Here is an 18,057-nt window from a genome sequence, read left to right as displayed (position 1 = left end):
TTACTAAGGACTTGAGAACTGATTTTATCTTCTACCAATTAACTTCTATTATTATCCTCAATTAATCATTGAAGTAACTACAAGTGGTTATAGTTCTTTTTTATAGTTAACTTTGGTCATATGGATGAATGGCTTCTCATCATTTAGAGTATAGAGTTTGTCTCTAAATGTTTTCTTGTGGTTCTTAAGTGAAGAATAGGTGGAATGTAAATGTGGTAGGATTCTGCTTATGATCACCAAGTGATTCACAAGTTAAGGTTGGGATATAAGCCTAGGGTTCTATTCAAACAATGATGATATGGTCATCTGGTATATGGATAGTTCTCTCCCTCACATTCAAGTGTTGCCTCAACTACTTGAGTGTAACACCATAGCTTGGGCTCTCTTATAAAGGAATGGTTTTTCTAGGGTTTATGGTGTACTCACAATATCTCAATAGGTATAAAGTCTAAGACTCCACTTGGCTATCTTGATTGAGTTAATCTCCTCCTTACTTTATCAATTCATGGATATGGTATTATTCCATGTGATATTAGGTTATCTCACCACTCCAAGGGAAATGGTTTACAACCTAATACTTTAGTTCAAAGGTTGTCCTTTGTTCATTACTAGGTAAAGCTAGGTTTAGAATAAATGGTCTCTCTCATATGGGAAGGCTTGAATAATATCCTGGGGTTCTTCTTTAAAGATGATGATTTAAATGCTTGGATGTATATCCAAGGTTTAGCTCAAGGTTTGTTGTTGCTTCTCTAATAATTATTATAGAACTCTCACCTTTCTAGGTTTGATGTATAAAAATATGGAATAGAGAAGGATATATATATTTCTAGAATGGATCTCCTTGTTATGTTTCCAAGAATGAAGTAATATGAATACCATGAGGTTCATGGTAGAATCAAGGATTAGTTTAAGACATGGAAAAGATAAGTCTAGAATAGTTCTCCATTTTATTGTTACTTGATTTATAGTTAAATAGATGTTCATATGTTATGGCAAAGATTACCATGTTATGATCTTTAATAAGATTAAGCAATTGATCATTGAGTAAAGTGTTGTTGTGTTGATTATTAGTTCCATTTGATCTAACCCCTTAGATCAAATCATCTCTACCCAAAACAAGGTTTTATCAAAGTCACATTGAGGTTTATAACGCTTGACTTGATGAGCTACTTCAGCTTCCACCAAGGTCAAGTGAAACTTCGATTATCGTAGACTGTTTTACTTTAAAGCGCGAAAATTCCCCAGATTTTCTATGCATGAATGCAATGCACACATCTGTTTCCTCTATTTTTGTAACCCCAATACCTGGGATATTACAAGGTTACTTTAATATGAACTCCGGATTCACTCTCCACGGTGTGACGGTGACAGTGTGCGCATCGTGTGTGATTCCTTTATGAAGTTATGGAGCTTGTTTACTCCGGCTTGAGGTGTGCTTTGTAGCCCTACACAATGAATGGTGTTTGTTATCCAACAAGAGAGTGTTTAAGAGTAGCATTTATTTATTCAGTTATGTGATCATTGTTGGGAGTGTCCACTAGTGAAAGTATGATCCCTAGGCCTTGTTTCTAAGCATTGAAATCCTGTTTCCAACAAGTTCTGCTACATGTTTGCTTGCTTCCATTTTTATTTCAGATAGCAATTACTACTTACAATCATCTATATTACTTGTATTTCACTATCTCTTCGCCGAACTAGTGCACCTATACATCTGACAAGTGTATTAGGTGTGTTGGGGACACAAGAGACTTCTTGTATCTTAATTGCAGGGTTGCTTGAGAGGGATATCTTTGACCTCTACCTCCCTGAGTTCGATAAACCTTGGGTGATTCACTTAAGGGAAACTTGCTGCTGTTCTACAAACCTCTGCTCTTGGAGGCCCAACACTGTCTACAGGAATAGAAGCGTGCGTAGACATCAGCCGGCGATGCTATCCGGGAAGCGATGGCGCAGATCTGGCGATGTGTTGAGGTCGACGGGGAAGCGAAATCCGTCGCTGCCCCTTGGTGCCGAATCCAGTGAAAACATCGCGTTGGGGGTCGACGATCTCGCTCTCGGTGAACTCGGGGTAGTAGCGGGCACGACTGTCCATCTGGGACAAACACATCTACGAGAGCGACGGTGCCTTCGCGAAGTACCCCAGCAACGAGGGTGAGGCACTGCGGCTGGTAAGTGGGTAGCTAGCGCTTCCGAATTCGAACGGACCGCCGCCCAAACTAAGGCACATGTCGGCCACGGCGGCCGCTCTCGCGGCCTCAGCTTTGTGCGCCTCGGCGGTGAGGCGGTGCCTTTTGCGGTCGCCCGTCATGATGGCGCGGCGGCATTTCTCCTCATCACACGCCTCCTGTAACATGCTTGTCGGCTGCTCCTTCGGTACCACCATGCACGGCTTCGACGGCGCCTTCGCTGCCTTCACCGGAGCTCTCTTCTTCGACGGCATGGTGGCGGCGAGGGTTTTGCGCGGCGTGAACTGGATGGGCGCGGGATATGGAGCGACGGGGAGAAATGAGCAGCGGACTGGAGGGGAATACCCTTAAAAATTGTAGGATTTGGGTTCATGTAGCTGCGAAGGCGGCCCCACCCGTGAAAACCCCCATGGCGCGAGGCGCCGGCGCGCCCGATTTGCGCCCTTTGAGAAGAGGTTGACACGGGGTTGCCGATGCTTCTATTGGACTCGAACCCGTGCTGGCGCTTTTTGGGGCGCGGCGTTGTGAGCCCAAAAACAGCGCCGGCCCACAATCGCTATCGGGCCGCCGATGGAGATGCTCTAAATCTGATTTTTTTTTATGCAAGGAATGTATTCTGTCCATCTATAAAACGTCTCAACTTTATCAAAATTTAGATGTATCTAGAGTCTAGAGTTATTTTAGTATCTAGATATATCCAATTGTGTCCAAAGTTAAGACATCCTTTTATGGATGAAGGGTTTAGTTAAAATAGAATTTTATAAATTTTGACCAAATATATATGGAGTAGAATAATAACAACATCAGCATTTACGGCATCAATTTAATGTTATTAAAACTTCATATTATATGTACTGTATTTAGAATTATGAATGTTAATATATCTTTCATATATATGAGTAGGTTAGTTATTATAAACTTTTATTTGAACCAAAGCTAACATGTATTTCGAATTAAGAAATCATTTCAGCAAGCTACTTAGCTAGGATGAACCTGAAATTGTGCAGGTCGGCGCCAAACCACGTGGCACCAAGAGATGCCCAACTTCCAAGAGTGCTTCCGTGATAATCTTCCATGGACCAACCTACAAAAGTAGGGCTCCATTCTAGTATGCGCCGAAGGCGTTCTTCAGATTCCAAAACAGTTTCGGCAGCCCGATAAGACATTAGTTTCATCAACGCCGCCGGTCGCCATCGTGCGGCGCTTTCAGTTCCGGCGGGCAGGAGATGGAAGGCGACGGCCACCGCTTGCTTGTGACGCTCCGGATCATGTGTCTGTTGGATGCGTGGTGGTAGACTGGTAGTATACAGATCGGCTTCAGCCGTCCTGGCCGTCCATACGTTCGCGCTGTCAGCACACGCAAATGTCAACAGTCTCAAGCACGTCTTTGCTGGTACAAATTAAGCATATGTGCACTAGTCGCCGTCAGCTGCTCAGGATTTCAAAGGGTAAAGTACCAACTAAGCAATTTGTTCTGTGGGTACTCTCTCCGTTTTTATAATGTACAGTTAGAAACATCTTTCAAATATGAATCTAATAGTACACTTATGGTGACAAATAGCTCATATTAGTTCAAATCCCAGATTTGACACTTTGGTGTCTCATAAAGACGGAATATTCTTCAGTGGGAGGCGACGTTCCCGTCAACAGCGAGACGGCTGTGGTGACTTCATCAATCTCAAAACCCGTTGCATCAGTTCTTCAACGCAGTCTCTTGAATGTGCTCATAGGGTTAGGGTGTGCATGCGTATATTTGTAGGGGTGAATGTGTGCGCCATACCTGGCCATGGCCAGCCTGGCCCAAAATTTCCGGGCCAAGCCCGACCCGACCATGTCTCCGGGCCGGGCCAGTCCGGGCCGGGCCTGGGCCTGATTTTTTGGCCTGATGCTTAGGCCGGGCCGGCCCTCGGCCGTGATTTTATGCCATTTACTGAAGCGGCCCGACTCGAGGCCTGAGGCTCGACGGGCTTTCTCTGTGATGGGCTGGGTTTGGGCCAACTTTTCGGCCCGATAGTCGGACCGGGCCGGGCCTGGGCCAAGGTTTTTCGCGTTGGGCTTTTGTCGTCCCTGCCCGGCCAGAGAAATGCACAGGTGTGTGCGTATGTGTGAGCGTCTTTGATTGTACTGTGTATTAAAAAAATCATATTGCGGGTACAAATTAAGCAATTGCTGCCCAGGTGTAATGATTTTTTTAAAAAAAAAACGGGGGGCTATCCATAGGTCTATATAGGTATCCATATTTTTGGGTAAGGACATATCTTTCTCTCTCCTTTACACAAATATGAGACCCAAAGTGCTCCACAATATACCTACAAGTTCATTTTAACTGCTTATTTTCTTATCCATCGCAAACTAGTGTTAAGTTTGGACATCATTTATTTCCTCCGTCCCATGAAACGTGTCGAAAGCTTGTCTAAATTTGAATGTATCTAGACACTAAGATACTAAATAATGTATAGATACATCTAAATTTAGACAAACTTCCAACATTTCATGGGACTAAGGGAATATGATGGATGGTGAACAATTGTTTTAGATGAGCCACCCTCATGAAATTGCATGCTGCTTCGTTTTTCAGGAAAGATGATAAGTAGGATGAAGATGAGGACCTTGTCGTTTCACACCGATGGAGATTGGACCTTATCTACTACCTTTGCCTTCCTTTAAAAAGCTGATAAAAATAAACACCGGTTATAGATTTATATTCTCCTCATACCACGTTCAATTAGAAAAACTCAGAAATTGGCACATCACACACCATCACTGTACACAATTACGTTTTTTTGAGAGAATTGTGATTCAAACAATTCTCAGATAAAAGGTCACATATCCACACAAAATATAAAATACCATTGATAATATATGTAACCAGATGGATTTTTACAGTGCCGGCACTCTGCTATACACACATATTCCCATTCCTCGGGCTTAAACGCATCTCAAAAGGCAAAAAGAAACAACTCACCAAGGCAAAGTTAATATAAAAACGCAAGCCTCACAACTAAAACATGTGCGACCATCAAATTGAAAGGAATAGTAAGAGCACACCTATGAATTGAATGAATAAGGGGAACCTATAACAAAAAGGAAAGAAAAAGACTCAAACCAAGAAAACCAGGAGAGCTGGTCCAGGCGACATCAAAATTGTGTGCTGCCTGGCATAATGGTCGCATTCTGCGCAATGACCCAAGAGCTAGTTACCATCAAATATCACTTTGGCTCAAGGGATCTTGAACGATGAATTTGAAGCACAAGATGGAGCTAAAAAAGATGAAGCGCTATCTTCATTCTGTTCTGCTTCCACTTCGGAAGCTTGCTAAATGCTTCCTTTGCCATTCCAAACTTCTCTTTGAACTCAGCCGAAGACAAATAGGTCTGCATTCAGATGATTTATTCAGAGAATTACATTTCGGGATTTTGCAGTTAAGTAACAGAAAGTACTGAAAATATCCTATGTTAATATTCACCTCACGCCTGGTAACATCAATTTCAGTGACAGGCTCAGCAGCTGTAGTTTTCAGGAGATCGTATGGGTATATCGGCAGTCCCTCATCGTCTTCAGGCTCATTTTCTTTTACATCTTCTGCAATAGTGAGAGATTCAAGCCTACCAGCCATGCTACCAATGTTTTCTTTTGCATCCTCCTCTTGTTTTGGCTTCTCCGGCACAGGTCCATCTAAGTTGTGCAGAATTTTGCAAAGATATAAGCTATAATAGTTTACCTTTTCTATATCTAATCACATGCCTGAATTGTTGTACTTGTAATACATACCTTCTACTGATTTGGGAGCTTGAGTAGGGCGATTGGAGGAACTGGTGAGATCCGCAATCACAGATGACTTGGAAGATGTATTTGACGGATCTGGTGTGGCAGATTTAGGGTAAAGTTTTTTAACTACAGGTGGAGGGGTGGAAAGATTTCTGCTGTTTGCACTTTCAAAGGTAGAAGCCAATGCAGTGAATGCTGGAGATCTTCCTCTAACACGGGCACGGTCAGGGCTAAAGGACATGCTTCTAGAGCGCTGAGGTTCTTGTCCAGTACTTCTTCCAGAATGTACCGGTGTTCGTCGTTTTGGTTTCTGATAATGCATCCAAATCAGCAGGAGATTTACTCAAAGATAAGTCAGATAACTGTAGATAATTACAGTCAGACCAAGGACACAGATATAACTAGAACAGACACAAAGACTACACTGTTGAATGATATAGGCATAAATAAAAATATTCACAACTTCACAAGCATGGCAGAAGAAGTGATGGGTGACTCGGTATTTAAGTTCAAATGTGTTCGTTGGGTTCATTAGCATGAGAAGCAGCAATAAAACATGAGCAGGTTATACATGTGGGTATAGATATATGTACAAATGCATGCATATCATACATTGGAGAGGTATTGCAATTAATCACCACAGGGAACAAGAAAAAAAAACCTACTAGAGAAAAAATTATAAGAAATGTAGTGCACGATTTCTAAATGGTAGAATATCATAAGATAAATAGAGCTTGGACATCTTACATCCAAAGCTGGAGTGCCTCCGCCCTTCACAATGGATAGCTTCCTCTCGTATGAATTGCCATGCATCTACATTAGAGGGACACATTATAAACCAAACAAGGAGTGGAATCTCGTGTTCTTACTATACAGAACGTAAACTGCTATATATAGACATTCACAAACAAACAGCTCAATATGTTCATCCAATGGATACTCTACTTACCAGTGATTTCGATGAATCCCATTTGAAGAACCTAGTGAAAAAAGGAGGCTCGCTTCCTTCCATCACTATAAAAATCGGTGTCTCATGAGAGCGATTTTCCATCAGGAAATCGAGCTCAAGAAATTTCTGATGCAGTAGTGAGAATGGTAGTGAGAGATGAAAAAGAGAACATACGGCTTCTAGACTGCTTCTGCATAGAAAAAATAAATCCTTACCTTCCCAACATCCAGAGCTTGCAATCTTACTTTAACGTCTACCTGCTGGCCAACCCAAACAAATATGTCTGTGTGACAGTCCAGAATGAAAAGATCTTCTGTCATCAGATCATCTTGAGTGAAGTGGTATATTTCTATTATCTGCTCAAATAGGTCACCAGCTTGATGTTAGAATTAAAAACAGATAACATGGTCAGAGCAGAAAGCACAGTGCTCAAAATGGATCACGATTTTATTTTCTTACCTTCAAATCACCTTGATGACCCCAGCAGGTAACGTAAGCACAGTGGTAGAGCAGAAAGTGGTCAGACGATATTTAAAATGTAAGGTGGAACTAAGTAGATTCTGTAATTTTAATGAAATGTATAGTTTGTAATTACCTTTGGACAGGATACAAGAGAAGAGATGGGGATCACTTTCATTTCCCCTTCCTATTTTCTGGCTTGAGTATTCAACTTTGCCTCCAAGTAAGCTCCAAAATTGATCTGTTTCTGACCCTTCCTTTTGTGACCTAGATTGCAGATTTGGCTGTATAATGAAGAAAGAGAGTGCCAGAAGATAATTTTATGTCAAAAGTAGATCTGGTAAGCTACAAGGTACAACAGTAGCCAGTAGAACAAGATGTTTGAAATTATGACTTGCGACTCAAAATAAACAAAGAACCATGTTCCTGACTAGCAGGTTCAAATGTTGTAACATGCATTTTGTGTAGCACTGTAGTAATCCCCGTATGGATTATTTACTGAAGAGTCAAGACTCCACAGTTACACAAACCATCAATATAAGTTGAACACGAACTCTAAAACTACATTTGCCTCGTCAAGGTAGATTGTTCCATACCTTGATCACGTCTAATTGCCTCTCAACTAACTCTTGATCTAGTGCAGTAGTAAGGTTTCCAGTCCAAGTGAACACACTGTTTCCATCATGTAGAATGTAAGAATAGGATGAATTCAAAGATGAAGCCACCTAATGGAAGAAAATAGAGATCAAGTTAGCTGGCAAGGAACATCATATGTTATGAAATCTCTGCTCTACCATAGATTCATGAACATAAATGTGACTAAACTTACAGAGTCAACTTGAACTGCTTGCATATTTTCTGGCCCTGAACCTTGAATACGGAAAAGCGCAAGTCCATCTTCAGAATAAGTGTCATCATTCACACCATTCTCGGCAATGAATTTCTTGTATCCAGAGCTAAGACCACCCTGCAGTGAAACTAAGAAAGTAAGTACTGATGTGTTCAGCCGAACGTAATGATTCAAATTAACTTAAGGTCACATGGAAGAAGATAACCTTATACACTTGGAAACTTTGAAATATGACAAAGAACTGAATCGGTTCTCTCCCCTCATACAGGCATGTCTGCAAGTACCAGTGATAAATCAAAGAAAGCACAATGGGCCATGTCTGGTTTCTTAAGCTAACATACACAAAATCAATGTGTTACCTGGGTGGCCTGAAATTTTGCAGACTCAACCATCTTCCTCGTAAGTGTAATTGCGGTTAACCTGTCCTCCTAGACACAAAAATGAGACTTTTTAATGCTTAAATTTTTAACATTTAGTTTAACATAAACTCTAATAAGCGTGAGGATATCCAAAACACCACGTCTTTCTCCAAACAAGATAGATCATTGCAGTTGCTAGTTTACCAATCAAGAAAAGGAAAACATAAGTCGCTTGAGAAGTTGAGATCCCTAAAATTCCTAGTTCTTTGTATGCACTTCGTAAAAAGAAATTGCAAACTGGAATGTCAAAACTATCTACAGAAACATAGGTGATTGAATGTAACTTCATAGCCACCATTGATTATGTGCATAAGTATTACCTCTATACTCTTCTTCCCAAACCAAGTTCCGACAAGACATTCATCCTTATCATCTCCAGGATACATATATTGAAAGATGTAGCAGTCGCCAGAGTAAAACTTTGATTGAGCAGAGGATGACAATAGAGTCTTGTCCTTATCATTTACACGCCAGACCTGATATCAGATACAGAAGGAGATACAACAGCACTAATCAGTGCACAGCCGCTGAGCATACAAAGGACCACATGCATTAATCCCGTGCATATTTTGGAAGACAAGAACAACATGCATTAATCCTGTGCATATTTTGGGCTTGCTCGGAAGAAAATTTCAATGTAGCTGGATGGGCGTGTGGGAGTGTGTGTACCTACTGAGTTGCAGTAATGATTTCTCACATGTGCAAAGGCTTAGAGGGTATAGATTTATAAGAATTCAAAATTAGGAAGACCAAACATGAAAGGGTTTGGAGGGCTAAAATATTCAAAATGTATCAAAAATCTCAAGAGTGGCCACGCACACAAGAGGATGGCACAAGAACTAGAGCTCATAATTATGAGCCAAATGGTGCAGAATATACCTGCAAACTGCCCGTGCAATCAATATAGGGTTGTGGTTCTTCTTTTGCAGGAGCAGCTTTCATCAAGCCCTTAACATTTAAGCCCTGGCGCTTGAGGAGAGCTTCAAGGAAAAAATTGGTAAAGTTAAGTTGAAAAAGCTCTGATCAAAGGTAAAAAGAAACATTGAAACCTGTAAATTTAAAAACAATAACCTGCAACTTTGCCTCGTCCATCCTCCGATGACAATTTCAAGTCAGGTGTTTGTGGCCACTCCTTAAATTTTGACTTGAACATAATAGTCTCAAATCCCTCAATCACTTTGATGACATGTGTTTTTGTTCGGTTAGCATCAGAGAGTAATTTCTGCATAGGCAAATAACTAATAAGCATCAGAGCAATATACAGTTCAAGAAAAAAAAAATCAGATAAAAAATTATAAATATTTCTCTAGAAGTTTCATGCCTTTCCTAGGGGAACTCCAAAATAATTAGGAATACTTGATAATCTGTAAGGAAATGAAGGAACCAACATGCTGTATGCAAAACGAACAACCTTGTCTAAGGGCCTTTTTGTTTGGGCTGGTTGTGGCTGGCTGTGGTGCTGTGGAGGAAAAGCTGATTTTCTGAGTTGAACTGTTTGGCAAACTAGTTGGCTGTTGACTGTAAACTGAAAAAATATCTAAAATACCCCTTATTGCCCCAAGAATATGTATTTTTGCTGATTTATGTAAATAACATGGATGAGCAAATATATCATTGTCAAAATTAATGTATACCTTTGTAATTATATAATATAAATAATTCATCAAATATAACTTTATTCAAAATAAAAATATAGTTTTGCAATTACTTTGAGGGCAATTTATTTGCACTAGCAGAAGCGGATGGTAATTAAGTTAATGGGTTGTTCTAAAAACAGTGAGTCAAATAATTAGAATGCGTGTTTTCACATCTTTTCCAGTACCACGTACAAGTTTTCGACTGTCATGCATGTGTTGTGGTGACGCTACATTTCACGTTTTCTAAATCCATCAATCATTTTCTATCTCTGTTCGTACAGCCAACAGGCGCGCAACAACATCATCCATCTGCAGCAGTACTATACGCAGCAGCAGGCCATACACGACAGCAGTCCAGGAACGAGCGGAGCAGGTTGACTCGGTGGCAATTCGCAGTAAATAAAGAAAACTATGAGGGCATGGACCTGTACCGGTTCGGTTTTGAGTGTCAAAGCTGTGGGAAGCCCCGGGAAGCACCTCCCGAGGTGCTTTCTCTCACGCGTGCAATTCGGAGACCGGCTTTGGAAAAGCCTAACGTGAAGCTAGCCTGTTTGTTTCATTTGAGCTGCTTATTTCTGTGGAAAGCCAAGAAAAGCCCAAACAAAATGGCCCTAAGAGTGCCAGACCGTTCCTCTTGAGCTTTGAAGCTTCTATGCATTATTTTTTACTTTTACACTTCTATAGATGTCGGAGTGAGTGCTCGGGGGGGTTTATAAATTTCCTAGCTTTTTTCAAGCATTAAATATAGAAAGTTTGCGACCCTTGAAATTAAACGACTGTTGCAGCTATATGAATTCAGCCAGTAGAAGCCCACATGAAATAAGAATTCTACCTCGGCAGCTTCGTTTGCACCCTTTCGTTCCTGCAGAGATGTAGTTCTGCCCGTCCAAAGAAACAATTCAGCACCACAGTCTAACAAGTAACACTTGTTTGTCTCAAGTAGTTCATGTGCCAAGGATTCATAATTGATAGAATCAAGCTTTCCTTGGTTGAAGCTGAAAAGGTAAATACTTTATAAATTACTAATAGATGACTTATTCACGTTGACAAATAGACAGTAGGTTTTGTGTGTACTGAAAAATCCCAGTTAATTACCAAAGCAGCTTCAAAGTTGTTTCCTCGTCTTTCTCATTACTGTCCACAGGTGCCCTCCTGGGTAGAGGGGCAAAGCCACCAAAAAAACCCCAAAATTCACCAGCTTCAGCATCAGCCATCATCCGACCATCCTCTATGATACAAGTACAGAGTAGTTATATCAAGGAATTATGGTGTACAATAACACGAAATGACACAGGACCCTTAGGTAAAATTGCTTACCAACAGCGGCAACTTCACACTTGCCCTCGTGGAATGTATCTTTGATATACTGTACAACTTCAAGAGCTTTTGCTCGCTCTTGGATGGATGAGTTTGAGCCATTGAATTGGAAAATTTTAGACTTCGTGTCCAGAATAAATATGTCATCATGGTGAAGGGACGATCGAGCAAAAGGAACCTGTTTGAGAATAGCAAATCTAATCAAAACATGAATAGCTAACCATTTCTTAATAAAGAAAACAATTAACATAGATAACAAACCTCTTTAACATGAACAACACGCTTCCCGCTGCAGACATACAAACGGGTTGCATGCTCCTGCTCGTTGACCTCAACATGCTTGAAACCAGATGCCACTCCTCCTGGTTGTGGCATGATGCATGGTCTAAAATACGAGAGGAACTTCTCGGTTTCATTGCCTTGTACCTCTCGGTATTGAACAGCACGTCCTCCAAGGGCAGCATCAAGCTCTATCGTTAAAATTGCTGCAGTTCCAGCTTCATCCTACAACGGACGGAATTGGATTTAACATTCTTTTTAAGAAGTGTATAACCAAATGATGAGAAATTTACCTGACTAGTATCTCTACCAACCCAGTAATGAATGTCATGTCGAAGAGAACCATTTTTTAAGGCAGTTGTCTGTAGGAAAGGAAAAGGAACACAACAAAAAATCGTAGCGTGAGTTTAAGGTTTTGAGCATTATGCAGTTAATTCCAAGAATACGGGAAAAAAAATCTCATTTTAGAAGCATGTGATGCACTACAATTAGATCTTCAGACAACCAATGACAAATGAAAATATAGGAAAAACTGTTTTAGCACATGTTTAGCAGAACTTCACACCAAAACTCTCATTTCATATATATATATATGAATCTGACAACTACCTTTTCTCTGAGAGATAAAGTGCAAGGAATTTTAGGAAGTCAAGTGCAGAACATAGTGTAAGGCTGTAAGCTATAGTATGCTAATATGAGATTAAGGACTGTGATATCAGAGTACACATCCGTGTCATCGCAGCTCTTTAAGTTTCCTAAATAATAGGAACACAGTACATAACTTTTTTTTGGGGGAAACTGGAAGCCTTATACTACCCCCAACCTCTGCATCAAGATGCATACAGCGGACCGCATCAAGTACGGAATGAGCAGGTAGATAGTATATTGTAGTGCCTTAGTTGCTACAAAAAAAAATTGAACGCGGATTTTACTATTAAAGAAATGTGGTATACTAATACAGTAAATAATAACAAATGGTAAGAGGGTGAGGGCATGCATCTACAAAGTCGGGTGCTTTCATACCTTCAAGATGATGTACGAATCACCCATGAAAAATTTCCCATGTGAAGATGAGGGAATAGGAACTGGCTTGAAATCCTCAATACGCCATACTTCCAAACCTCTGCAAGGTGTTAAAGATAACATAGGTTGTACGTTGGAGCAGGAGCAATTCCATCGTGGAATGGATATTTCATAGAGATCACGATTTAAATCACCATGGCAATAATTATCTCATCCTTAGTCCTTACCCATTGTTTGCTCGCTCTTTACTCCAGTTTTATCTAAAGTGCTATTTACTTTAGTTGCCATTAATATATGTATTCATGTTTTCCAGGCCATGAGCATTGGCTTGTACTCCACAGTAGATGCCTGCGGCTACCATATTCACATCTCAGGATGATTGGTACATGTGCACTTGCAAACGCATAATCATCTAAAGCACCTAATTGTTTAGTTTTACTCAGACTCACAGGCAATCACATTTAAACCAATTAGGTTTTGAAGACCAATTATTTGATATGGCACAGTTGGCGTTCTACTGTGGACCAAATGTAAACCCAAAATTTGGCATGTTATCAATCATAGTGGAAGTTTTCCTATCGGACACAATGGTCTTAAATCATAAATTTGTGCTTAAATTAGGACGTTTAAGACAAAATGCCGTAAGGAAAAGAATTAAAACATAATATTAAAAAGTAAAACATAAGAAAGGATACTCTTTTTGCCCAGCACCACGAAAAGCTGGGTCCAAATCCTTCATTGAAACCGACATCTTCAATGTAAAATAAACCTTTGTCTAATTCTTTTTGAAAGATGGGCTAAAAATATGCTGCAAAAAGGATAAACAGATAGGTAGTTATTAGGAAGGGAACAAATCTTCTATTCCTTTCTTACGAAAAATAAACTTGGCAGTTTGGTCAATGAATAAGACAATGTTTGGTGCTTCTTTCTTCTTATCAGATTTTTTTTACAGAGTTAATTGATCCTATGGTAGAATTACTACCGACACAAATGACAGAATATAGGTATTCTATGATCCTTAATGGTGTGACGCATCACATATGACACACAAATCATAATATTAGTAAGATGCGCTACATATTTCCATGTCATAAAATGTGCGCCAGGAGACCAATATATATGGTCAATACGTACTAAGAAATTTATAGAAACACTGGTTGACCATAGAACAGATTTGCAAGAACAAAATACATTGAGCCATTTGGTCTTCCAGGACTCCGGGACTCGAATGCCGAGAATAATTGTGAAATCAGCACGGATTCAAATATGCTCCAACCTATTCTATCCACAGAATGGTGAAAGTGAATTCTGGTACAAATCATCATAATAAGCTGTTACTCCACTACAAGCTAAATAAGTACGCCGTAAACCAAACTGGCATCAGGGCACAAATCTGGATCAAGCGATGGGCTGTTTGCAGGACAAAAGCAGGGTGCACAGCACATTGAAGCATTCGTCAGCTTCCTTATAGGACACTACTAGTATTAATCAAACCACGAAGCTTAACCATCACGGATTCCCCCAAACACGAGCCAAATTACGGGAAATGCCAAGCTACGGGCGCAACTCTGAGCCCAGACCACCTAGGTACAACCAGGCGGCCGCATCCCTCTGCTCATCCTCGGGGCAAGTTGCCATCCTTAGCGACACCAGAATCAGGAAGAAGGCCGTGGAAGCTTACCGGCTCCACTTCCTGGCTAGTCAGCCAAGAAATTCACGGCAAGAAGAAAAAGGCATACGCTGCAACACACACACACACACAGTTAAAAATCAAGGACTCCAAGAGGAAAACCTGGGAGGCGCCCGGGGAGGGAGCAGCGGAGATCGAACCGGAGAATTCTTGGGGAGGAGATCGATCTGCAGCGAGAGAGGGCGGGGAGGCGAGATGGTGGAGTAGAGGGGGGAGGGAGACGAAAAAAGGAGGTCTCTTGCAGGAAGGCTTGACAGAAAGGAAAAGCGGCCAGGAGTGAGGGCACTTTGTTTTTCTGTTGTTTGCGATTGAGCCCCCTGAGTTCTTGCTATCTACATTTTCCTTTGTAGAGTCTGGCACACTCTACTTGGGATTTCTTTACTGTATGTTTTGTGAGGATTTTATTTAACTTTTGAACCAGATATCTTGAAAAAAAATTAGAACTCACAGATGTGACATGTAATTTCCCTGAAAATATTTTAGAGCAAATACTTCAGCAAGAAAGTAAGACCAGAAATGATTTTCTTAAATTTATCTTTCTTTATGACCCAACAATAATGCGATCATTCGCTTCACATTATTACCGATACTCCGCCTGATCCATAAAAACTGTCAGGATTTTACTAAGAGAGTGGTATAAATTTGAGCTACGAGCCAGACGCTTTTATGGATTGGAGGGAGTATGTTTTTCATCTTCATATAATATTATTTATATTTTTTCACCCAAATCAAATGATCGAATGGCACTCCAGGGTTCACCTTTCACGGTTCACTTTATCCAACATAACTTTTACGACCTACTTCTAACACAATTTGGGAAAAATGCTTTTAATCAGTATAAGGTATGGTTGTGGAAATATACCATGGATTAGGGAAATTAAACATTGTTCACGAAGTATGTCTGACGAACGAAAAAATGTGTGGAAGAGATAAATTAGCTCAGTTTTATCATAAGAAGCATAACCTGAAAGATATAATGGATTGTTGCATTATTTCAATCTAAAATAAACTACTCCATTTGAAATGCCAAAACTTCTTATATTAATTATAGTAAAGAACCGCGGTAGTAACATATAATAGTTACTTAAGGTATACATTTCATTGTTGGAAACATGGGTGGACCCAATGTCCCTAAAGCCCGAGCGGTCGAGCTTACGTTACGTCATTTGCTGAAGTGGTTTTTTTCTTAGAATTCTAGGTTCGTCACCAGTTGAAAACATAGAGTTGTGAGGTGGTCCTAGGATTCCTCTCGCGCAAGATGAATATCTACCTTATGCATGTCCTTCTGAATTTCGCTGGAGTGTTGAGTTTCGGAAGGCTTTGCCGGCGAATGTAATAGTGCATCTTATGCCTGGAGTTTGTTGGATCAGGGGGTATTCGGCCTTGCTCATCCATGCTTTTATTCCGACTGTCTTGTTCTAGAGGGAGCGACGCAAAGGTGTCTGTTTTGTGTTGCCAGGCGGAGAAGATCATGAAGGCCGGATTGAAGGACTAGAAGTGGAGGTGCGAATCTATGTGATGTGGAGGGATTTTCTTGGTACTCTGGGTTTCGCAGCTGCAGTATGCAAATGGGAGTGGCAACACAGGTGAAGTTCAGGTTCTTACCTTTTAGGGCGAAAATTTAAGGTCTGACCTTAATTGGTTGTGTCTGGCAATGAATTTGTTGAAGGCATTGTTTTGAGAACGAGAATTATCTTCGGAGTGAAAACCTAAGATCTTTTGATCGAATAACGACGACGCTTGTGCACTGTTCCCTTCTTAAAGGCGTCGTTTTTGGAGAGCCTAGACTTCAGGTGTTGTCTTGGCGGTGGATGTACTGTTGGTGCTATGGTTGAAATACGGTAGCGGAACTTTTATTTTTTTAGTTTTTTGTTGTGTGCATCCATACTACCATTAGGGTATTGCGCTGTTGCAGAAGCTGAATGTAATTGGTAGCTACCGATATTAATATATTTCCTTTATCGAAAAATCAACAAGATGGCTACACTGGAAATGCATTGTGCCTTAACGTGTACATTAGAATATTTTTCTGTTGTTACCTATGCAACTATTATTAGGAGAACTAGCTGATATATTTTTGAATACTTTTGCTATGAACAAATATAATTCAATATAAGCCGAAATTGTAATTGCTTGCTGCCTACGCTGGCTGATAAGTCAAATACCTTGGAATAAACTTCTCAACCGGTGGTCGATCTAGCTGAAGAAAAACCAGGGGCTTTAGTTGCATTTCCCATGGAGCTGAGGTGGCATGTAGAAAGCAAAGCTGGAATGCTGTCAGCCAGCGAGGGTGGCAAATGATGGAGTGAGGCGTGCGTCCCACCACTAAACAACAACGCCAACACAGAGACTCTGCCTTTCTTTTTTGGATTCGCTTTTATTTTAAAGGGTTTTTAGTAGCAGAATTTGTTGTAAACTAAACTAGGATCACATTCTCCATTATTTTGGGGGTTAGTACTAGCATTGCTGCTATACACGTCAAAACGCAAGAGTAAGGACACTTCTTTTTAGCTTCTAGATGGGCTTCTAGGTTCGGGGCAGCTGAAGCCTAAGCCTAAAAGAAGTCTACGGCGGCTGACCCGCTTATTTTCACCGTGAAGCCAACATCGCGTGCAATCCCAGAATCTGCCTCCGAGCAGTTTCCCGAGCTTCTCAGCTGAAGATCTGAACCGGCGTTTTGAGTTACCCCGCATTTATGTTCTAATTACAGGAAACTGCCACTCCACGGGAGATAACGTTTAGCCATCTGGAATCTGGAGAAAGGAAAAGAACGAAGCACATCCCGCATCGACCAGACATGACCATGGAGCGCTTGGGTTCCTCAACGTCGCCGGCGACGCCGTCGCCCGGTCTCCGCTCCTCCGCTCCCCGCAGCCACCGGCGCCGGTCGCCGCTCTCCGCATACGCCGTCGCCCGGTCTCCGCTCCTCCGCTCCCCGCAGCCACCGGCGCCGGTCGCCGCTCTCCGCATACGCCGTCGCCCGGTCTCCGCTCCCCGCAGCAGGGCACAGTCGCCCGGTCGCCGCTCCTCCGCCGCTCCCCGCAGCCGCCCCCCTGCATCCCACCTCTCCACCAGCAGCAAGTGGTCGCCGACGCCGTCGCCCGGTCGCCGATCCCCGCTCCCCGCTCCCCGTAGCTGCCGGCGCCGTCACCCAGTCGCCGCTCCTCCGCCGCCCCCTGCATCCCGCCTCTCCACCCGCAGCAGGGCCGTCGCCACCGACGATCTTTTTGGCCGCTCGATGACCACGCCGCTGCTGACGGCAACTAGCTCAAATCCTTCAAATTCCTAACCTCTGTTTGCACACCATGGATTCCGCCGAATTATTGTTTCATGGTCAATTTGTTCCAAATCTTCTCTGGATGTGAATGGTTGTTTTGCTGATAATTTAATTTTCATGATGTCCAGGCGTCCAGCAACAGGGCGCGTTCTTCCCGGTGTCAGGAGGTTGTTGTAGGCTATTTCTGTGCTACTATGGTATC

The 18,057-nt window shown here is 41.6% G+C and overlaps 1 protein-coding gene across 1 annotated transcript; it reads right to left on the bottom strand.

The window, feature by feature from the left end:
* Window positions 1-5,015: 5,015 nt before the first annotated feature.
* On the bottom strand, window positions 5,016-14,821 carry LOC124686257 (villin-5). The gene is made up of 23 exons (XM_047220239.1): window positions 14,681-14,821; window positions 13,584-13,696; window positions 12,889-12,988; window positions 12,159-12,227; window positions 11,848-12,090; window positions 11,587-11,764; window positions 11,365-11,497; window positions 11,102-11,264; window positions 9,704-9,854; window positions 9,512-9,612; window positions 8,953-9,108; window positions 8,573-8,641; window positions 8,419-8,487; window positions 8,193-8,330; window positions 7,960-8,088; window positions 7,500-7,647; window positions 7,364-7,374; window positions 7,120-7,260; window positions 6,905-7,030; window positions 6,703-6,768; window positions 5,959-6,265; window positions 5,654-5,862; window positions 5,016-5,561 (listed from the first exon to the last, which is right to left on the bottom strand). Exons 2-23 carry the CDS (start codon window positions 13,637-13,639, stop codon window positions 5,448-5,450), a joined length of 2,877 nt encoding a protein of 958 aa, XP_047076195.1. The 5' UTR covers window positions 13,640-13,696; window positions 14,681-14,821; the 3' UTR covers window positions 5,016-5,447.
* Between the last annotated feature and the right edge of the window lie 3,236 nt (window positions 14,822-18,057).

The sequence above is a fragment of the Lolium rigidum genome, chromosome 1, assembly GCF_022539505.1.
Source record: "Lolium rigidum isolate FL_2022 chromosome 1, APGP_CSIRO_Lrig_0.1, whole genome shotgun sequence".
In the NCBI taxonomy this organism is placed as follows: Eukaryota; Viridiplantae; Streptophyta; class Magnoliopsida; order Poales; family Poaceae; genus Lolium; species Lolium rigidum.
The sequence above is the reverse complement of the archived record's forward strand: the minus strand, read 5'-3'. Positions and strand labels throughout refer to the sequence as shown.

Bases quoted from the DNA above. Each gene is read 5' to 3' on its own strand.
- LOC124686257 (XM_047220239.1), bottom strand. From the start codon at position 13,639: ATGTCGGTTTCAATGAAGGATTTGGACCCAGCTTTTCGTGGTGCTGGG. The intron at 12,228-12,888 runs GTATGAAAGCAC...CCTTTCCTACAG, and splicing joins ATTCGTACATCATCTTGAAG to ACAACTGCCTTAAAAAATGG. The intron at 11,498-11,586 runs GTAAGCAATTTT...CTTGTATCATAG, and splicing joins GTGTGAAGTTGCCGCTGTTG to AGGATGGTCGGATGATGGCT.